At 42.3% G+C, this 23,572-nt stretch overlaps 1 protein-coding gene across 9 annotated transcripts in view; it reads right to left on the bottom strand.

Annotated features, from left to right (window-relative positions):
- Positions 1 to 936: 936 nt before the first annotated feature.
- The window catches only part of qkia (QKI, KH domain containing, RNA binding a), a 78,230-nt gene continuing 55,594 nt past the window's right edge, over positions 937 to 23,572 (bottom strand). For 2 of the 9 annotated variants that reach the window (XM_080294087.1, XM_080294091.1), the window contains exons 5-7: positions 6,557 to 6,644; positions 4,720 to 5,160; positions 1,846 to 2,700 (exon numbers count right to left, since the gene is read on the bottom strand). In XM_080294087.1, the coding sequence (XP_080150213.1) occupies positions 2,597 to 2,700; positions 4,720 to 5,160; positions 6,557 to 6,644 (633 nt within the window). In that variant the 3' untranslated portion in view covers positions 1,846 to 2,596. Of the gene's footprint in view, positions 1,386 to 1,845; positions 2,701 to 4,719; positions 5,161 to 6,556; positions 6,645 to 23,572 lie in introns of those variants that run through there. The other 7 variants (XM_080294088.1, XM_080294090.1, XM_080294093.1 and 4 more) reach the window with 7 other exon arrangements.

The raw sequence follows: 23,572 nt of genomic DNA, 5'->3' as shown, positions 1-23,572 counted from the left end.
TAAACTCTTAAAAATCACAAAGAGAGCCCTCTGTGAGACAGATGCATAACTGCAGATATATAATTCACTGGCAAACCCTTTGGCTAAATATGCACACTTAATACTTTTTTTTTGTCTTTGTGATCACAGCTCAGCTAACTCATTGAGATTTTTTTTTGTCAAAATACATCAGGCACTGTATAGTGGATGTAGTGTGGATGGGGGGGCAATTTCCCTCTCCCTCCCCCCGAAGCCTCAACACACCCTACTTTCATTGTAGTATTAATTAAAAACACACACAAAAACACACAAAGAACCATCAGCCCAAGTAGTGACCTTCCCATCTTGCCCTTCATCATTTCTTAAGCTTCTGCAGCCTGCTTTGAACATCAGTTGGCGTACTGCTTTAGAGCTAACCACCTCGCCTTGGTTTTGGCTGGTCAGGTTTAAGCAAAAGCTAATTAGTCAAATATGAACAACAGGGAAAAAAAAAAAGGACAAAATCAAGTGGAGAAAATGACTAAAAAAAAAAAGCATTAAAAACAGACAGGAGAAAAACAAAACACATAAATCATAAAAAGCTCCTTTAGCAATCATTTCAGCCATGCTTTTTAAAAAATTAAATAAAAACAAAGACAGAAAGCTGTTTAGAGGGCACACCCAGAATGTGTCAGCTCAAAAGTACATCTTAGAGCTCAACAACTGAACTACATGTGAAAATGACAGAAATTAAACAAGTTAATGTGAGTGTATGTTCTCTTTCCTTCTGTTTCTTTTTCTCTCCCCGTGGGTGGGTTTTGGGACAGGGTGGGAGCAGGTAGACGCTCTTATATCTATATTTTGAGGGAGGGGAGGAGGGGCTGTCAATCTGAGGGCCATTACTCTGAAACCAAATGGTTTGCGTCAAATAAATACTCAACTTTGATTCATACAAGTGAGGTCACCACATCAGAGTAATTAGAGGAAGGGGGGTGGGGTGTGTGGGGTGGGAGTCTTTATTGCTATGTAATTCAGTGCAGATTTATGAGTCATACCACAAACACGTCCACCCAGTGTGTGATTCATGAAGAAAAAGAAAGAGAAAGAATGGGAATCGAACTCAATGAACAAAGGGAAAAAAATATTTATGAATATCACACAACTTTGTTGGGTTTTCGTTGTGTTTCTGTGAAGATTCTGCGTTGGTTTCTACTTTTTTTCTCTCTTCTTTTTTTTTATTTTTATTGTCAGAATGTGTTAGGGTAACTGTACGGGCAGGCGCCTCTCTCTCTCTCTCTCACACTTGCGTCCGAGAGGCTAGCAAAAGGCAATTACCAGTTAACTGATCAGCAGGCAGGCTTGGGGCGGCTCGTCATTGGGTGAAGAGTTCAGAGGTCAGAAGGTCATGTGTTAGTTGCCGGTGGCGGCTAGGTGGTTAGAAACAAAAACAAAACAAACAGAAAAAAAAAGATAGAAAGGATATTAGTGTCAGCAAGAAGAGACTGGAATGACATCATTTTAACAATAAAATGAATGCAATCTCTTACGTCGCCCCCTGCTCTTAGTCCCCTGCCAACATGAGGTGAACCCAGCTAATCTCACTGCGATCATGGCGCCGCAACGGCATGATCCAAACTACTAAGCCCCACCCTGAATCAGGTAGCTTGGTGGTTTAAATAAAGCGCACATTGCCCCCAAAACCAAAAATAGAAGCAAAGAGAGGTCGAACAGACAAACAAAGTAACAAAAATCTAGTGTTTTAGTGTCGTTCGAGTTGGAATGCAAGCTCCAAACAGTGTGATTAGTGTTAAGGAGACTTAATAACTAGAGTTATGTGAAGCATAACTAAGACTAGTGTTATATGTGCAATGAATAGATGAATCGCTGTTTTCCGATTCGTTCTCTTTATTTAGCAGTATATTTTTATAGAATATAAATATACACAAAACCATAAATACATTTGATATAAAATGCTCAAATATAAAATGACAGTACCTCATGTACAACTGAAATATTAAAAATGTACTTTAGCTTTATTTCAATATATTTGCAATACACTGGAGAGAATGCAAGCTACCTCAGCTTATGTCTGTGCGTGCCTATCTTCCAGAGAAAAATCAAAAAATCAAAAATAAATGTAAATTTCAAGGTGAAATGGGGCCTGGTAGCAGCACGGCCACTTGCCTTATGCCTGCTATGTCTTTACGATACAGTATAGAAATGAGTCTCCTTTTTCTCTGCTCCCTATGAGTCGAGGAGATAAATCATGTATGGGAACAAGCCTGCCCCATTTTAGGCTCTAATCTCACATCAGAGGAATGTCATTATACACTTTCAACACTGCCTGCAAAGTACTACCTGTCCTGGCTTCACAGCTGCAAAAACCCAAACCTTTCAACATCACTTTTGCCTGAGCTTTGACATATACACAGTCTGCACATACTGCATATGTTAAGTACTAAATGTAAACAAAATGTGCATACCACAATCAACCATTTAGCTGGCGTGTGGCGATACGGGGTAGGAAAGGTGGCAGGGGGACAGGAAAACAAAACAAAATGCAATACAGACAATGTAGAAATTCCCAACTAAGGCATCGAGGCATAATACAATAATCACTGAAATGCATAAGTCAACATCAAAGTGTAGCTAAGAGACTAAACTGACCTCTGTCAGCGGTCACAATCCTTTGGTAAGGATGGACCCGCGTGTCATGCCGTCTCACTTTAGTAGCCATTGCACCTAGATTGTAACAGGTCCACAGGGTTAGAAACCGTTCACTTTGAGGAGGGCAAAAACAGTCATTTGTACAGTGATAACATTCACATTTTAACCATTATAATGCTCGGATTACACAACAATACACAGAATAACATAATACAGATTATAGTACATATACACACAAGCACGTCTTCTTTTTTTCCTTTTACATGTAGAAAAAATGCAGTAGAAAAAAAATTATACAACTTTTTGGAGATTTACTTGGTATTTAAAAATTCATAACTTAAGTACTAAAATTCCACAGTGCTCAGAGTTATATATGTGGGTGGATGGGGTGGTAGGTAAAGGGTACAGGCTCCAGGGCTGTCTAGAAAAATAATGTGATTCTTCCTGTGGGATCCAAAAGGGGAACAGAGAGAAATTTGTCTCTTCATTTTGAAAGGTGGGGAAATCCAATACAGCTCTGATGGTAATTGAATAGTGCCAGACACCACCTGCCTCTCCCTCTCTCCTTCATTTTCTCTTTCCCTTTTCAACATTTCTCTCCAGGTCAATCTGCTCACTAGCGGCACAGGCTGTCATTTCCTTCCTATATTTGTCACAACTGATTTCTTTCTACTGCAGCGGTTGACACCGCCTCGTATGCATCACAAAAACTGTTTGTGTGCCACACTATGTTCAAGTATTACAAATTTCAGATGTGTGCATGGATTTAAAACAACAACAAAAAAATGAAATAGAAAAACATTTCCCAGAGGAAGCGAGGACATGCGAAATAAGTTATAAAAAAAGATTTTCTTCTGGCATTATCAAGAGCAGATTTTTTTGGCCCATGACTACACAGCTAACTACACTACTCTGAAGTAGCAGATGGCCTGACATTTCTTTATTCTCAGAGAAGCCGTTGGTGGCTAGATACAGTAGCGCAGGAAACTGAGCCAAGTCTGTGAGTATGTGTGTGTGCGCGCGCGAGTATGAGAGGGAGCGTGTTCCACAGGGCCCTGTGTTGCTGAAAGCACCAATCGATAGTGTGAGTAAATAAAATGCACTAAGCTGGTGTAACCCTGCAAGTTAAAGAGAGAAAAGCCAGTCAGCTGCCCCTGTCTGTTCTACACATGACTCCCAGAGGCACCTCAAATACACAGGTCAGCTAAAACCACACTTGTGTCTGCTGCTGCCAAATGAATCTGTGAACATTAGTGAAGTGCAGTGTCAAATTAAATCTGGAAAGCGGCTAACAAAGGTTTCTCCTGCCTAACGCGGGAAACGGCTTTTCTTTTGTGTTAACTAGAGCCTTAATATAACATATGGGGACGGTACCAGGCCTAAACCTAGTTCTTTCTTCTTTGGTAGCAGATGAGCTGAGCTTAAAGCACCGTCGGGGATAAACACAACATATATTAGACCCCCCTCCATATTGGACTTTTTTTCTGACACAAAAAGTAAGTGGAGCGTCAGGTGTTAGCACAGCGCTCCGGTTCAACGGGGCTAGAGCTAAGACAATGGAGAGAAGGAAAAAAGGGAGTGAGTGGGGGAATTTAATGAACATCCCCAGTGGGAGTGAGAGAGGGACTATCTGCAGGCATTGAGGCCTGCCTGCAGACAACAGCGCAGAGAAATAATTTCAAAAGCTGCAGAAATCCAAGGGGATCTGCCGCCAGACTGAATAAACCTCTAGGCCAGTGCATGAAAGGGTTAGGGAGCAGACCTGCGTGTATGCGAGTGTGTTACTGTCAGTGTGCCTCGTTTCACGCTGAGGCAAGTGCAAGTCCACCTATAATAAACCTTGCAGACAAGAGGCAATATAAACCTGAGAGCGCAACTGTTTGGCAAGAACGTAACTAAACAGTGAATATCTTTAGTCTATAGAGAACTTCCCATTAGCCTGGCCCTCACACAAGGTAATTATTGCCCCCCATTGCCATTTAACAAAGTGTCCATGAGCAACATAGCTGGTCATCCCATCACCAAGAGCTTCATCAGTACATCCACCCTGTGAGTTTGTCTGTTTTGATCCTCAGGTGGACACGACATATTTACCTTTCAACAAGTCCTGACTGTGGCTCATGGAAGCCGCGTCCAGCACCCCAGCTCCGGGGTAAAACAAGCTGGCCTCTTGTCCAGGCTGGCTAAAGCTGGTCGCTGTACCTGCGGCACCCATGCTTCCCCAGGCTCTCTTACCTAGAACCCCACTATGCTCGATGGGGTACTCCAGCAGGGAGGTGGGTGCCAAGGCATAAGGGTACTCGTAGGGGGTGGTGTAGATAAGCCCGCCATCCGGTGTGGGAGGCACCAGGGTGGGGGTGCCATTGGGCAGCATGGCAGCCATCTGAGTAGGCCGGATGAGGTTCATGATGGGGGCCCCGGCTGGCGTCTGAGGCCGCAGTGCCTGGGGAGGCAACACCTGACCTGTGGAGGTCGCTATGAGGCGAGGGCCCTGAGCGGCTGCTGCCGCCGCTGCAAGAGAGAACGCAAGGGTGGCTGCCATAAGCAAGAGAGTGAAGGACAGGAACAGAAAGAAAGAGGACAAGAGATAAAGTGTAGTGTGGTTGAACAATATCACAGATGAAAAGTGAAGTGTGAAAATACGAAAGGGGGAAAGGAAGGGTGAACAGGAAGTGGCAGAGAGAGATAGAGAGAAAGGGGAGAGGAGCAAAAGGGAAAATTAGTCCATGCAATGATCATGGTGGTGAACCACAAAAGCGACAATCTTTTGCCAACATTGCCAAACAAAATTTAAAAAAATAAAATCACCCCACACACCAAAACACAAGAAGCACAAAAATACTGAAATAACGCCATCATCCCAGTGCATCTGAAGCAGACCGATCACCACAGCAGCTACACATTCACCTACTGGAAATGATATGGGTGAGTTAAACGACACGCATGCCAACAGAAACAGAGCTGTTGACTTCATATAGAGGAGGAGGCAGTTTTTATGGCATAAATAAATAAATAAGCAAAATGAGGAGAATTTTGAACTTGATGTGGAGGTCAGAGTGGGAGCATTTAAACTTAAAGAAATGCCCATCCTCTGCAAAGTCAGCACTCAGTTTGTGTTGGATGACAAATGGACATACAAATATAATTCTTATAGAGGCTAAGCATTAGCATGTTCTATAAGCTGTGCCACACAAGCTTCCCCAAAGGGAAGCCTATTAAATAAAGTGCTTTTGTAACTGCAGTTGGGTGGTGGGCTACTTCATCATGGCTCCCATTTAGGCAGATGTTAAACGAGAAAAATTCAACAAAGAAATTAATCGCTTAAACTTTCATTAACAAAAAAAAAATGTGTACAGAATAACCAATTTTTAGAGACATTTTTAATTAAATTTTGATTAATTATTAAGAAAATAATCACATGCACAAGTTCAGATTAACTTGCCATTAAGTCAAACATTGGGGCTGTATATGATTTACATTTTCAAACATAATTTGATGATTACAAAACACACGTGAATCAGCAACTGACATGCAGAACTGAGCAGGTGAAATACAGCAATGTGCTTAATATTTAAAGTCTGCCAGGAGCGAGTAAAACAGGGTGAATGCATGTGGATTGCAGGGGAAAGGATGGGTGGATGAAAGGATGGCAGAGAGGACAAGAAATATGGAGAAAAATGGAACAGAGGTATTCCTACTTATGGTTGGAAAACAGTTTTGAAAAAGAGGTCTGCTCATAGTCAGAGATAATATGATGTATGCACACAGTGGAGCTGACTGCACATTTATTTAATGAAAACCAAAAGTATGAGTTAATGGGAAATATTGGAAAAATATCATTAAAATATTAAAGGTTTTTATTATGTATGGAAGAAAACTGATGGATTATGGAAATTGGGGATGCGGTTGCTTTTCACTGCAGCTCGCTTACGTGTTTTGATGTTGTTATCTCTGTATGTCCCATTGAGAATAGCTAGCTCCATCAGCTGCATCTTCTTCAAATTGTCCTCTCCCTCCGCCTGTTAAAAAACAAAACATTTTAATACTCACATTAACACACCTTACATTAATTAACATGAGCCGACAACTATCGGACAACTAAAACAATCCACATGAAGACCATTTCACCTAACCGCATGTCTGGCTGTTGCCGTTAAATCATTTGGACACGACGTGTCATCTGCTCTCCAGAAGCACTGGTTGGACTGGGTTTAGGGAAGCAGATATGAGATAAGCTAAAGGGCTGTTGTCGTGGCAGAGTGCCTTGTTGTTACTAAAATGCTGACAGAGACATTAAGTGTGGGAATGCATATTCATAATCCATATCAGAATGATAATTACTGTAATTTTCTTTGCTCCCTTGTGCGCAATCAAATGCGCAATAACCGCACTGGCTAATGTCAGTCCTGTCAATTAATGTTTGGATAAATAAATACAAAAGCAGCAGCCACTGTTATTATCGCCAAATTAGGGGACTGAAATTATTCACGGAAAGCAATTAAGATAGCACCCCTCCTTCCTCCTCCCACTCACCCATCCATTCCTCCCAGTTTCTTTTCTGCACCTCGCCCCACCCCACCCAAACTTAATTTCCCCTTAAGCTACCGAACATCCAATAACCATGACAACACAAACCCCTCCCTGTGATTTTCCAGGTTGTACGTCATAATATAGGCACAGTCTTACGTGGCTTATTCACAAAACCGAGGGTGCACGTGAAGCCTTGCTGACCTCAGGTTAACCTCAAGTCAGTTATTGATTTTATACCTTTTGCTGGTTCAAGGTAAAATTGTGACACTTGTTCCCTCACTAGTTCATCTCGTAGGCACATACACTCTGCACCAGCATTTAAACGCCTCATGTGTGCACAGAGTAAGGCAAACCTGTCAGGGTGGCAGGAATGAAAGCAGAAAGGCAGATACTGAACCTCCTCCGTTTCTCTATTTTGTCTAGGTGCAGAGTGTGTCTCCTGGACTAATTCACAGTTCAACAACAGCCTGCAGCTCCATTCACAGGACGATAAGGGAAGAAAAGACGTGGAAGGAGAGAGAGAAAGAAACGGAAAAAGAACGAGGGCTCAGAGTTAAGCCCTCCCCTGAGACTCCTCTTCAACACAGCCACCGAGAGAGGAAGAGAAAGAGCGAGGTTAAGCAAGAGAAAAAGTGACAGAGGCTGGTCTCCCTTGACTAAATATAAAGCTGTGGCTTCAGAGCAGTCACAGCATTCAACAGTGTGTCTGCGTGTGTGTGTCTGTGTGCACACGGCATGTTTAGTGTACCACAGAGCTGCCAATTAATGAAGCAAGGAAATTTCTTTTCCTTCGCTACCTCCACTGTGATCTGTCTCTCTTTTCTTTTAATAGGGAGGTCTTAAAGCATGAAAACGACACAGAATTATTCCAAGCTGCAAAGGCTGATCAAACAATAACTAGTGATTCAACAGACATGTTTTTATTTTCCAGGTAATTAGAAATTGATTGATTAAACAAACAGCTTTACATTACCAATAATTAACATCTAAATGATCATTAATTTCATTCAAAATGGCGTTCTAATATTCACCTCTGAATCAAATATTTTACATCTAATCAAATGACAACTTATGCTAACTAGCACATTCAGAAATTGGTTAAAAATAAATAAATAAATCAAGCTACAGGCTTGAACGGTGCTGTATGACAGACAAGTCAAGACAAGGTGTTAAAATAGCAGCCAAGCACTATTTTACTCCCTCGCCATTAGCTTTGGAGGTGAGCAAAGGGCCGCTTGACATGCAGCTTCAACACTAACTGAACACGGCCCAGGTCAGTCGCTAACATGGACCAATAAACCCTCTTCAATAGAGAGACAAAATCAGTACTAATTAGATGCTGCAATCTCTACGTAAACAACCGAACACGTGAATGAACAAGCCCTGCCAATAAACATTAAATCCAATATCATCTCTGTTTCTTCCATTTCTGGGATCACCTTTAGTTACTTACGTTACAAAGTCAATATAATCATAGTGTCTACAACCTTGCACAGTCCAGAAAGTGGGACAAGCCTGCCGTTATTTGCTAATGACTCTCATAAATCAAAACAACCATTTATTCTCCTGCTTCCCTCTATGTGTGTGTCTGGGTCTCCCTAAAAGTCCATAATCCTTTCTCTGGAGCTGGCTTAAGCAAACGTAAGCTTCCCACGTCCACAAGTATGCTCGGGTACAAGTGATGTAAATTTCATCATCAGACCCAGAGCATGAGGGTTCGTGCAAATGTCTACATACCTGCCTGTTTTCCGGAACCGTGGAGAGAATTTACATTGTAATGCACCAACTACGCAAGCGCCCCGGGTGGAGGACTTCAAGAAGACTTGAAATAAAATATTAGAAGAATGACTACTCGGCTGCCGGGTCTGTATCCATAACAGAGTATAATCAAGGCAGTCAAATTGAGGGATGAAAAGTAAAGAGAAAAAAATACAAAAATGAATCACATAACTACTGCAGAGGAAAATCATGACGAGGGGCTGCATGTGTAATACTTTCAAAGCTCAATATGTTTATTCTGACAATAATAAATCACACAATCTTGCCCGTGTCCCTACATGGAGAGCTGGATAAAGAATACCAATTCTGCTAAAACCACACTTGCATTCAAGTTTTATTTTACACACAAGCAGAAAAACCTCTAACTGTAATTTAAATGAACTGTCTCTTATATTAAGATCAAGCCCTTAATGAGCACATAGCATCCCAGCAAGCTTAGTGCAAAGAACACAGCATCAGTTTGGTTGCAACAGACTAAGACTTAAAAAAGAAAAAGACATAATAATTAGCACATTTCAGGGGTGAGACTCTAAAGTATATGACAAAACGATTAGGGGTTACTTAGTAGGAAGCTACAGATCAGGACATATGCATTCAGGGATGTGGGTGTTACATGTGTTGTGTGTGTTGAGCAATGATGGATCTGCAGGGCTGTGGGGGTTAAATGGGTGCAAGGGGAAGGGGGTGCCACCATCCATCCAACTCTGCATAGGTGGCACACTGCCTGTTGAGAGGAGAGAGACAAAATAGAGGGCAGCGAGAGGGGAAAAGCACAGATGCTGCTGCTGCTGCAAGGATGAGGTGTGCATTGCTGTGTGTGAAATGTGTACATCCTCAGTGGAGGGCTGCCGATATAGCTCCAGCCTCTAACAGTTTGCTCACTAAACCCCCCAAACGCAAGACAGATCATTTCTGTTTTACATCTGAAACAAGCTCATTTTCTGCATCAAAACACAAAATCCCTCTTGCAGCATTGCCACCACTTTTCTCTGTAGTAGGTTTTGGGAAGTGCTGGTTGTATTAGTGCTACAGTTTGAGCAAAACAACAACTGAAAAATGACAGGCTCAAAATGGCTAAAGACACAGCCATTTACACGGGCAGGAAACAAAAGACGGTACTGCAGAAATCATGTTGCTTCCCCCCGCAGAAGCACAGATTAGATAAATGATGAACGGTACCTGAGAGAGCAGTTAACACTTAAATGTTGTCTTGCTCAAGGTGTCGTCACAATTAACAGACTCCTCAGTCGGCATGCACAATAAATAATAAAATCTTCATTCTGATGCTGCACTAAGTGTGTGTGAGAGCTTCTTTGTGTGTGTCTGTAATGATCTGGCTGCTGGAATTCCCTAGAGATGAATAGCTCCTGGATTACAGAATGAGAGGGATGGGGAAAGGAAGTTTTCTCTTATCATCTCTTACATGCACACATGAATGTGTGTAACAAACACGCACACACACACAGACACACACACGCTCCTGTCCATCAGTGAAAAAGCCACTCAATAAAGCTGCTCTATCCACAAGAATCAGATTCAATCAATGAGGCCTATTTGTGAAATCAGCAGAGCGGTAAAAGCTATCAGGGACAAGCAAGACGGAGGGATGAGGGAAGGTGGCGGAGGAGGAGCAGGCAGTGTGATGAGCTAAAGCAGGTGAGCCATGTCCCAATGCCTACCTGACAACCCGGCGATGAGGTCACTAGATGCATGCTAAATTACTGTCACGCTTCACTCTCCCGTGCCTCTTCTGATCACAGCTCGTGTCAGCCTTTTATATGAAAACAAACTGTAGCTAATGCTAGTTTTTATTAGACAATAGTGTTTAATGGCATTTACTGCATGTGCATCCCATGAATGATTGTGTACACTCACTCTCGCCCTGACACCCCGATTGAAGGCCCTTTCCTTTCCCCTCTCACCCACAGAAAAATGCAACAGGCGCCTGGATTAGGTTGGATGAGTTTCCTCATGTCTATGACTGCAACTGAGGGGGAGTTTTTGCTCATATCTGGCAAGAGTCGCAGTCTATGCAGCTCAGCTCAGAGAGATGAAATGATGAGCAGTGAGAGATACAGAAAGAGAAGTGGAACAAAAGGGTAACAGGAGGAGAAAAAGCGCTGCGGAGCAAGTACAAGAGAAAGCGTGAAAGATTGTCCTTGAGTTGGTGGAGAGATGGAAAGATAGGTAGGAAGAAGAAAGGAATAGCTGAAGAATATGAAACGAGAAAAGACAGGCAGAGTAGTGAAAGCCAATTTGTCTGCTCCCTAGTGGGATGACACTGGCTAAGGCCTGCTTTCCTTCCCTGGCCTCTCTGCCAGTCATCACAAACAGCCGTACGCACACATGTGAGTATACGAGCGCGCGCACACACACACACACACACACACACACACACACACACACACACACACACACACACACACACACACACACACACACACACACACACACACACACACACACACACACACACACACACACACACACACACACACACACACACACACCTTAGGCCTTAGCAGGGCTAGGGTCAGGCTGTCTCCAAACTACTCCAATTACCTCAGCGGTAAACACTGCCTGCCCTAGCTGCCTCCTGGGGTATAGGGAGGCAGTATGTGTAGAACTGAGAATGAGAAGGGAGGGTAAGTTTTTCAGCAGAGGGGAGTGAAGGAGATGATATTGGGAGTCTCGGGAAGGGAGGAGTAGGTGACTTCATGTATATGGGTGGAACTGGCAGTGGCGGCAGCTGGTTTCTCCCCCCGTATCCCTCCCTCTTTTCACTCCCTTTTGGTTCCTTCCCAAACTCTAACATCTGGAGGGAAATGATTACTCTTGCTATGCTGCCAAGACGACTTATCAACAATTCCACACTCTCCAGAAGTGGAGGGTGTGAGAGAAGAGGATGGAATGAGTACTTGTAGCAAGCTTCAAAACATCTCCACACTAAATAGTGACAAGAAGTTTAATCAATGCAAGATAGTTAAAGCAAACTTGGAACCTGGACGGGGGGGAAGAAATGAAAACACTTGTGCAGCAAACCTAATTCCAGTGTTTTCATGGACAAGACTGTAAATCAAAGAGATGCTCTGGAAATGAAAAAAAAAAAAATCCAACATGCCACTCATATATACAAGTGTGTCTTTCCACCAGGGAAAGACACAAACATGCACGCACAGAATAAAAACATATTAGACCTTTATCACTTTTCAGCAACAAGACCATGTATCAATCAACTACAGGGGAAAAAAAAAAAAAGTCTTATAAATGGGCATCACATTTTTATCTATTCTCTTTCATTAAAAAAAGGCCCTTTAAAGGGTCTAGTAGAGTAAGTGCTGTTTGCCCTTTTTCAAATTCACTGTTGCACTTTCAAAGGCAATTTTCTTGCCTCTGCCTTGCTCCTCAGCTTTTGTGAACATATCTGCCAAGAGAATCAGGCCTCAACTGTATTTTCCCTTTCCCCAAAGACTAACAATGCAATCTCCTGCAACTTTGCTTTCTCGCAGCCTCATGCCTTCACAACATTCCCGTAAAGCCTCTTTATTTCTGCTGAACTTCTTTGCTCCCGTCCTCACAACCAGACAGCTCTGTTAGCGATGTGCGCCATTAGTCATGCTAAACCACCAACACACTTGCTCATTACCATAGAAGTGAACCTGACTCCAGTCAGATTATTACAAACGCATCACGGCTGCTCCGCCCCATCGCTGTCAATCAGACAGCTTATCGAGGTACGGTTGAAAGTGGCACATATAGTGAGGCGCTAACTCTTCTGTTAATACTTCTCTTTCTACTTCATAACAAAGCTCAAGTGCCAAAAGCTCAGGCTCAGAAATGCCAACTCTGCTCCGTCTGGAGAAGCATCGGTTGTAGCTCAGTATGTAAGACATATGTTGCAAAAGGGTATTAATTTAATTGCATACTTTATTCCTACAGCTTCTCTGGGGTTGTTCATAGCATGTGGTGTAGGTATGGGTGGTAGAAACAGCCTGAGCCATGGAACTGGAAATGGTTACTGGATCTATGGGGCTTATTACAGCCTTTTATTGTACTGGAGAATAGCGAAGTGGGCAGCCTTGGTGCTTGCCGATAGCCCCATCAATATCAACTGACAGACCCATACAGACTCTGCCACGGACAGGAGAAAGGACAAGAAAATAAGAAGGGAAACAGAAATACTTTTTTTTACTGAACTAACTAGAACTTTAAAAAAATATATCTTTTTTTCTTTCCATGAAAAGCTTTTCCAGTAATAGGGAAATAGCCACGCAGAAATTCTGAGTGATCATGTTTATCCTTAGAAACTGGGCTGGTATTTCATGTAACATATCAGCATTAAAAGCAGATTAAATTTCATATGAATAACCTAGAGAAAAAAATGTACACAGATTTAACAGAATGATTCAGATATAATTAAAGCTTGTTGGCCTGCTCTAGCTTTGACAAACCAATGACGTTACAAGCTAAGAGAATAAAGGATCGTGCAGTCCCACCGTGCTGTACAACCTAACTAACAGCTGTCGGATTCTCCTGAACACTCTCATCTTCGTTTTGCTTGCCTGACAATAAAATTCCCTTTGCCTGCTCCCACATTCCCAATTTTCACTCACAAGCTCTACCTTATTCATCCATTTCCATTTAATTTCCCCCCCCTTCTGCGCTGCACTCTGTTCCTGCCCCTATCTTTATCCCTCATTCCAGCATACTGCCAGACGGTGTATTGTTCTGTCGCTGCGATCCCTTAATGCCATCCAATCGAGCAGGGAATATCTTGAAGGGATTTGGCCAGGGATGATTTGGGAGCTTTAAATACTGCTAGGGGATTTGCATCAGATTCAGAGATCCTGACTCAGAGCTGATCACTGGAGCTTTCTCCCGAAACAGGGATCCAAGTACCTGCTGCAAGATGTGGATTCAACCCTGGAACTATTTGGATGGATGTGCACATGTGCAGGCCAGCAATTATATTTTAAGACAACTTCCTTGGGTGTCCTTGGGTTATCTGGCTCAGTGCAACCTGGGAAAGCTAGAACTGTGACTCTCAATAAAGGAACAAGTTTCAGTTCACTCATTGTGCTATAACTCTTAATTACCAACATCAACAAGAAAGCAAAGGGTTTACCATGATTCTGATGATTTCATTCACTAAGTAGCACAGAGCTATGAGGCATCCTAGCACTTCCTACAATGCACTGTTGAAAAGTATATTTAGTTTTATTTAGTATGCCAGTATTGCAGATGTTGACTGCATCCTCTGCTCATGCAAAACCACATTCAACATAGCTGTTTGGAAGAAAAATACCAAACAGGCAACGGAACTCAACTTCTACCACGGGACGACCAGTCAGCAATCGCCAACAAGTTAACATCACCCCTAACAAACAAAAGCAGCGTGGAAGAGAAAGACAAAAGAAGGGCCCTGCGATAAACAAATCAAACCAACCCAAGTGAGATTTTTAAAAAAAACAAAAATCTGAGGGAAAGCATTTATTCTCAAGAGACCATGGAGGAGGCAAGAAAGCCATCAGTCCAGAGCTGGCTGGTGGGACTGAGAGAATGGAGTTTGAAATGACTTGAACGATGGCTGGCAAAGCGAGGCATCAAAGCCTGTAGGAGCTGAATTTGATGGGCAGCCTTTGGGCTTTCAAAGCGCTGAGCTCTACACAATCCTATTTTCCTGCCTAAACACTGGGACACACTGTCGCTGGAGAGGCAGAGATGAAAGCTCCGAGTGTGTGCGTGTTTGTGTGTGTGCTTCCTCTTCACAGATGTTGCAGCTTGGCCCTGGTATGGGCCCTGAGGAAGTTCAGAACATACTGTGGGTGGACAGTATAAAGTGGCGTGTGCAAGAGACAAAAAGACAAAGTGGCAAAGAGACAATGTGCACAAGTCTTGATCAGCACTGAGCTGTCGGAGACAGAGTTCTAACTGCAACTCCCCTGAAATTGACTCGCAGCCATGTGCACACTTCTGCATTTCCTTGCCTCTCTGTAAAAGGATTAAAGGGACCTTCAAAGAGCGGCAGAGAGATTGGCCAGGGGCCTGCAGGGTCCCTTTCCTCACCACTGGAGGACCAGGGCAGATTAAAAGTGCCCGGGCTGCTCAGCCTGCCTTGTTACCCGCCTTTGCTTTCTGCGCAGTGTATTAGGACACTTGAAACTCCCCCCGGAGGAGCCGAGCACAACCAGGTGGATTAGGAAGGAGGTTATTTTACAATGATGTGAGGGACCTGGATGGGGACCGAAGAGCACGTGTATGTGTGTGAACTGAAATTAAAAGGACAGTACAAGTGGGCCAGGCAATTTCATAAGTGGTGCCTGTGTACACAGAATGCACCCTCACAGGGGATCATGGGTGACTGAAATCTAAATGAATGAGACAGGAGAAGAAACAGGCCTAATTCTCCTTAGACAGAAAAAATGAACTAGATGGATTAGCAACAGGATGAGGTTTCAAGGAGAAATGAAGAAGTCAAGAGAGCGCGTGAGAGAGAAGCTGCTAAGTGTGGCGAGTTTGGTTCAACAACAAAGGACAAGCCATCACAAATGAGACCTCTTCGGTTGTTCAGCTAGTTTATATTGACAATTAATTACTGACCAATTACCCACTGTGAAATTTGATGGTCTAAGAATATAGTTATCCTCATTTTACATCCAATTTACTTGGCTCTCATTTGTAATTTGCATGGCAGCACACATGCATGGCAGTGCGCTTCTTTCTTCTTTCCACAACTCTTCCCAGCCGTGAGTAGGTGAACGCCAGAGGGATAAAACAAGCAGGAGGTGGGGAAGGAGATGAAACACACCATTCAGCATGAATATTATTGTAATCTGAATCTTCTCCTTGCTTTGGGTTTTCAACATTTCCTGTGGTTGGCTCTGTGAGCAGACTGACGATGAAGGAACAGTGGGGAAAGTGGAATACAAAGCAACAAAACCATTATTCCTTGTTCATATGTCACTAAGTGCGTGCAAGCAGCTTACTACAGGTGCACATCTAGGTAGGTGCACACATGCAAGGAATTTTATCAAAACCGTTTGACAACTTCTTTCCAGATGTGGGGACAGCCGACAGTCAAACTAGACTAAGACTGTTTAAAAATATGGTCCCAGTTTAATTCCAGGCTACTTCACTCTTTGCAAAAATGTTCTGTTTGTGGTCATTACGCTGACAGACTAACTATAGTATTTTTCAACACTAAATTCATAGCATAAACTATCCGTAAGGTGCCATTAAAAGTGAATGTATAAGAAAAGCTTATGTGGGTGGAGAAGCGAGGAGTAGGCCAAATTGCTAAATCTTGAGATAAAGTTAAAGTTCAACAATCAAATAATATTCTAATGAAAAAAATAATAAAAATAATATCTATGTGTACAACCAAAGTTCTACTGAATATTCGTGTCCAACATGAAACTAGGCTTTGAAGCCGAAGCCTTCCAGGCCCTCGTCTTTTCTATCAGTGGTGAGTCTCAGTACACCGGTGAGGATAAAGTTGGAGCACAGCATGAGAACAGAGCTGTTCAGCAGATTTATGTAACCATTAACTAGTCCAAGACTATGTAAGGTTACTCTAACGTGTTCTCAACCTTATCTGTACTTGTTGATGTGCTTTGTTATGTAAGACGAGATCACCAAAACGCAATATAAGTGAGCTGCCTGGCTATATGATGTGATGTTAGACTATTCTATATTTTCATCACATCTTATTTGAAGTGTTCCCTGTTTTTCCCTGTATTTTAATCTACATATAGGGGGGAAAATAGCCAATTTTAGTTCAACTCAAATTGGTTGAAGAAGTCTGCCTGCCTGCCTTTGAGCTTTACGGCCAGTAAATTAAAGAAGAAAAGGACAAGGCCGGGGAAGGTAGCCAAGATTAGACAGGTTGCTCCCTACGGGATTACAGTTTCTTTAGGGTCAGAACCACCTGTCTGCCGCCCAGGAGAGTGGTAGAACTGGAGATGACGAGGGATGGGCAGATGGAGATGTGGAGGGGAGAGATGGCAGGGGAGGATCCCTAAGGGGAAAGACCAGACCGAGTCCCTCCGGTCAGCATTTGAGCTGAGAGGAGGGACCTGGCACACAACACAGAAGCTCACCGATTACCACATATAGTAGAGCGATAGAAAATGGAGGAATGTGTGTAACTAGATGATCAAAACTGGGTCCAAACAAGTAACAGATAAAGGAATAGAAGAAAGTATTGAATAGCCTTTGTCCTTTCAATCACTTCTACAGAAGAGAACTTCTGTTCTCATACTTTATGGAGTAAAATATGAGAACGACAATGAAAGAAATGTCTTTCGCTATAAATCATGAATTGATGTAACTGTGCAACTGTGAACACACAATAAATAGCAGTGTTACAAAATCAAGCGTACGCGCAGCAAGACCAGCACAATTACAGGTGAGAAGTGGAAACCTTTTTCTCAGGAAAAAAAACGAGAAGAAGAAGAAAAGAAATTAAAACGTATGCAAACAGATTTATATGCCAACAATGCTGGCCTTTCATGGTGATTGATGGCTTCCCTTTCTGCACATTTCAGAAGTAATAAACACAGAAATATTTCCTTCTCTTCTCTCTTAGAAAGGCACAGAAGGAAGGTTTGGGTAAAACAAATGGCTCAGAGATTCCAGATGTGTGGTCATTTATTTTATACCCAGCTTTCCCCGCTGTACTGAAATGTTAGCGAAGGTCTTGTCTGAGCCCGCTTTCAAATGTAGTAAGTTAACACCAAACGGAGGATGGCTGTGTTTCATTGTTGATTTGGTGTGTAAAGTATTACTGAAGAATGGGTGTTGGGGATAAGTTTGTGATTTATACAGCCAATCCAAAAAGTTAAAAGGAAAGTCTTTGAGGAGGGGATGTATAAATGTCAGTCTGCACGCTTGATTAAAGAGCGCTTCAACCTGACATGGCCGATCACGGTCCCTTCTTAAAAAGTAGCCCATTAAATGACATGCACTAGTAATCATTATTGGCATAAGTGTCAGAAAATCCACATCTGTTTCCTGTGGTAACAGTTCAAGTGTTCCATTTCAATTACCCACTTATCACATCTAGACCATTAATCAGAGCTGCTTTATACATCACTATTTTAGTGTTTGCTCTTCACTGCTCTCCTGGTTACAAGGTTTCAATACGAGTCTGTGTGGTACTTGTCTCAAATGTATTAGCAAGGGCACAGAAAAGGTTGGATAAATGAGTAAAGAGTGTGAGCGCTGAAGATGGATGATGATGAAAGTGGAAGACAAGAGGATGGTTAGAAGTCAGAGGTCTCAGTGCCTCCAGGCCACATTCTCTACCACTTCACACACACGCAGACACACACATGCATACACACAGCCAAACCAAGAAAACAGCACAATTGCACTGAAGCAGGAGCACAGTGATGCAGCCTTGCAGTCTCTAGCAGGGGTCACCATGTCAAGGAAGCCAATTAAAAAGATGATTAACATTCATGTGGGAGAAGCGTCATTGACGTGCAGGTGGGACCACACACCATTCACTCACTCACCCACCCACCCACACCCACACACATATATCTATATAATGGGTGCACTGAATATTGCAGTCCAGCCAGTTGTAGCTGCGATGTCCTGGGAGGTGGAGAGCAGGAGGTTAATATGATCCTAGCCAGCTCTTTCGTTAGACTGATGAAGGTAATAACAGCCTACAGGGAAGGAAGGGCTGCCAGATTGACTAAAACCATATACCCACAACCTGAAAGCAACGTCTGCAAGCCTACTTGAGCTACCTGGCATAGTGAGATAATAGCTACTTTTGTCATTCACCGCATTTAAATGCAGACAAACCAAACATGGAACGAGAACTGACATGACGTCATGCGATGTGTGAGTCTGATGCCCTTTCATTCCGTAGCTGTACTGCAGACCTTTCAGCTAGCTTAAAGAAGACAAAGGTAAAAGTATATGAAGAAATGATGAACCAGTCATTTGCGATACTGCACATAAATACAGAGCCAGTATTGCAAACACCAATAACAATACATTAAGGTGCAAATTTATGCAATGCAAATTTAGTTGGCTAAATATTAAACTTAAAAAACATATCCATCCTATCTGATCAATACCAACACCAACATTGGTATCGATACCATCAATATTTGGATCAATCTGCCCAACTCTATCATGAAGTTATACTTTTACACAACTACGTAGCACCTGTTGCAGAGTATTTTCTTTAGAAGTCATGTTCATTGAGCACAGTTAAGTGCATGCATCACCAAAACACATTATGAAGAAATGTGAGCTTCTATTCATGGGTATAGCCGATATCATGCATGGCTGAGAATGTGAGGCAGGGGAGCAGATTAAGAGTAAATAAAAAGAGGATGGTCGTGATAGGTAGCCCCAACAAAGAATAAACATCATTAATTGGGGAGGCACACATGGATGGACACAGCCAGATGGTGTTTTGTGCTCATTTGTCATACACTGCTGACAGAGAAAGAGGAAAGAGTGAGAACCAGAAAGAGAAAAAGGAAGAAAAAGGTGTTTATTGATTGCAAAAATCTGCACACTGCTGCCTAGAACACACTTTTACTGTGCAAATCTACCTCCGCTTGTTCTGCACCGTCTTCTCTCTGTGCCTTTCCAGACTGAGTGGTTCTGATGGTGCTGCCATTGTACACTCTGCCAAGCCGGATGCATACTGGTGAGTACAGACCCAACACCCCACAGATAGCCAAGCTTGGCATCCATTAAGGTCCATCTGTCTGCCTTTCACAAAAACACCCTCTACTGTATGTTCTTTCTCAAAGGTGGCCCACAGGAGAGAACAGAAAAGAGAGAAGAGTGACAGGAGACTCAGGAGAGCAAGAGACAGGAACAAGAAAAACGGGGTTGAGTGGATTTGGGGGGGAAAAGAACCCTAGTGTTGGCATGAAGGGACTCCAAATGACAACCAGCTGGGCTCTCACTTTGCTGCTTGCTGTTCAGGCATTTATAAAATTGAAGAGAGAAAAGTGGACTGAAAACAATGTCTTATTTTGCATTATGTGTACGAGAACTTCTAAAGTTAAAAAAACACAAAAAAACAACAACAGTAGGATGGAGTGGAAAGTAAGAGAGATGTAGCACAAGAGGGAGCAGTAAGTCTGAGTCAGGACTGGGTTTCCACCATCCCACAAATGGAGAGTAGTGCTCAAGGCCATGGGCTGCTCAGGCAGCTACCATGCTCACTTTGTTCTCTGCGATGACAGTTTCATTCAGAGAGGCATGCACTCGGCTCCCCAGGGCCAACGTGCCCCTGCACCAACCAGCTCTTTCTTTCTCTGTTTGCTGTTCTCCTTTCAAACACAACCCTGCCTGCTTTTTGGATGTTCAATGTGTATGTGTGTAAGAATGTCAAAGGAATCAAAGCTAGCCGGCTACCCCTATTAATATACTATGGGTACCTTACAGTAAGTGCTTTACTGTCACTGCACTGAATCAGATGTAGACCCTGCTGACATGAGAGCCTGTAGACCAGATACGGTCATAAAAATGCCTGAAATTTAAAACAGAATTGACTCACTTTTTCTAAATAGTATAAACTTTGTAAGCAGCTCAATTATCACTACACAGCAGAACATTTTGCTTTGTTAGAAAGAGTGAAGTGCCAAGTGTTTTTTTGGGGATTGAGCAGACACACTATAAGGCAGAAATATAGCTCTCAAAGAATCTGAAAAAGTAGATTATTGGCGAAATCCATAACGGCACAGATGCAGGCTGTCTCACCCGGTCTCCAAAGAGCCAATCAGAAGTCGAACAAGGAAACATACTAGCCAATCGTGTCTAGACTGGAGGTTCACGAAAGGATTCCCTGTGCATTGCAGGACATATCAACTCACTCCTCTACTAAAAATGAAGGTAAGCCCAATTTTTGTTTTTCTTGCTTTGCTATATCTATAATATGAATTAGCATTTCTGGTGAGATGAGCCATAAACACAGATCACGCCATAAATGAAGCTGTCATACTGCAAAGCGATCGAACGGCCAATTCATAGGCGACCTGCTTTACCTCCTGAATTACAGCTACCCCACATTTATGTCTGGAACAAAAACATTAAGACAGCTCATCCAGTTCCTGTATCAGAAATCTGTGAGCTCTATGCAGAGTTTAAAAAAAAAAAAAAGGCAACACTGCTGCTCTCTTTTCCTTCCTCCTGCATCTCTTGGCTAACATAGTTATTAATAATAATAATGGATTGCATTTATATAGCGCTTTTCGGGGCCCTTAAAAAGTAAATCTCTACTAAATAATTTGGAGACCACGTCTGCCACACAGCTTGCAGTGAAACAGTCAGGCCACATCTCAATCAGTGATATCACAGCAGGCACTTGCTCCTAAGAAAAGTAAAGTACCTACACCGGCCTGATTAAGAAGGGGTGTGGCCAAAGGTGCGGCGTGCCTAAATGTTTCATACAGAGGTCATGTTATTGTATTTAATGGGGATTATAAAGAAATTGCTGTGGCACCCCCTGTGTGTGCAGCTGCCAAGCCAAGACTTCATTACACACCAGAAAAAACGTTTTCCATCGATGCTTTGTTTGAGGTTGTGAGTACAAGTAAGCAGTAGATCATTAATAACATGTGGAAGTAATTCAGATGGATTTGGACCTAAGCGTATGTCTGTTTACACAAGTCAGCTGCAAGCCAATTCTTATTTGTGATGACAACATCATTCTACATAATCTTGGCATACACAAAAATCAGGGTTTTGGGGGGGATTTTTTGCCTCTCTCTTAATTGGCCATGATATTCTGTCAATCACAGGATAATGCCTTCCTATAGGCTGATAATCTTTGCTCTCCTGCCCTTCTAAGGATAGTGGGGAGAAGTGCAATGAGCCAGTCAGGGTTTATGCATACAACTGTGCAAGCTGAGGTTACCGAAAGTGCATTGGGGTTCTGCTGCTTGCTCTGTTTGAGGCCTTAACGAAGGACTCAAGAGATGAGAGCAGCATTTTTGTCGGTGTCTATGCGAACACACGCACGTGGACGCATTTTTCTGTGCAAGCGCATGTGTGTGTGCGCACTAGCGTAGGATCAGTGAAGTAAATCCACACTTGAAAGAGTAGCTCAATCAAGCTCTTCCACCAATCTCCCCCCGCCTCCCTTCCTTTTGCCTCTCAACTTGCTGTCGTTCCCCTGCTCCCAGTTCATTTAGAGTTGAAGAGTTCACAGGACTAAGGAGTGAAAGAGCAACACACGGGGCAAAGATGAAGAACTACCATGAGCAATGCAGCAGCCACTGGCTAAATGACAGATAAAATGTAAATACATCATACAAACCCACAAATGAGCCGAATGATTTTACAAGTCATGCTTTTTAAGAAAATTACATGAGAAATAAGCTCATATTGTTTCTGTTAAATGCACTTATTTAGCCTAGGGAAAAAAGTTTCATTTTGAATAATTAAACGAAACCATTACTGTTAAACAAGCTTCTACAAACTATTTTCTTACTAAAAAAAATAAATAGTATGAACGTGACTGAGTTTAGTTGGCTAAGCAAGTGGGAGGAGAGGATTTTCACTGCCAGACATCCTGGCTTTTAATCCCAATTCAGTCAATTGTGAGATTATTTAAGAGCAAAATTATTATTATTATAAAGCCTTTAACTTCAATTTAAGGCCAGATTTGAAGAACCTTTGGTTATCCCGCATCCTCCCCTCTTTGCTTCCTTTCTGCAGCAGGGACCTCGTCAATGACAAGTAAAGCCTTTTCCTTGGAAGGGAATAAAAAGCATGACCTCATTTTGTGTCCTGTGCGATGTAATAAAGGCGATTTTACGCTGCCAAACGTAGAGGAGATGCCCTTCATTAGAACTGTGCATACTCAGCGTGTCCATACTTTAATCCAATTTAGTTTAGCATGATAAAGGGCATTACAGCCACCCAGTCCCACACATACTCACGAGACGTATGCATTCAGATGCAGGAAATAACAGAAGAAAAGAAAGAAAGAAATGCAGAGCCCTTAAGAATTATTGGGTAGATAATGCACTGCCCCAGTATTTAGGAACATCAGACAATTATATTGAACCCAGGGGCCAGTCAGAGTCCTCTGTGGTAAGTAAAATCTATAACAAAGTCAAACTTGGTTTATTTCTTGCGTCAATATAAAGTAGAGTATTAACTAAAAATATGTCTTAGCCGAACAAGCTTTAGCATTTTTTAATAGATATGAATGTGAGGAAAATGTGCTTCCCTTATTTCATTATATTCCAAAGCAAAAACAGGACACATGGATCCTGAGAAATCAGAACATTTATATGCAAATTTGATAGGTTCAGAAAAAACACTATCTATCTAATGTCTAACTAATGGAAATAACTTTTCATTATGGTTAAATGAACAAAGATGCTTTGCCTGAAGGAAAAATAGCCTTTGGCAAACTGCATCTGGTCATTAATTAGATCCATAAAACTCTTATTCAAATTAAGAGAGAAACTTTATGAGCAAAGAGATTTCATTAGTGTCTCAAAAGAGCAAGAAGCTTTCTTGTGTTTGAGAAATAAAAGAGCGGCTCTTTACCCCACTCAGTGGTTCAGGTACCAAATTAAAAGACTGTGTGTAATGTACTTGTAAGGGTGCAAAATGCACAGAGATTTCTAGGAAAGTGATAAAG

The sequence above is a fragment of the Astatotilapia calliptera genome, chromosome 19 (assembly GCF_964374335.1).
Source record: "Astatotilapia calliptera chromosome 19, fAstCal68.1, whole genome shotgun sequence".
NCBI lineage: Eukaryota > Metazoa > Chordata > Actinopteri > Cichliformes > Cichlidae > Astatotilapia > Astatotilapia calliptera.
The sequence above is the reverse complement of the archived record's forward strand: the minus strand, read 5'-3'. Positions and strand labels throughout refer to the sequence as shown.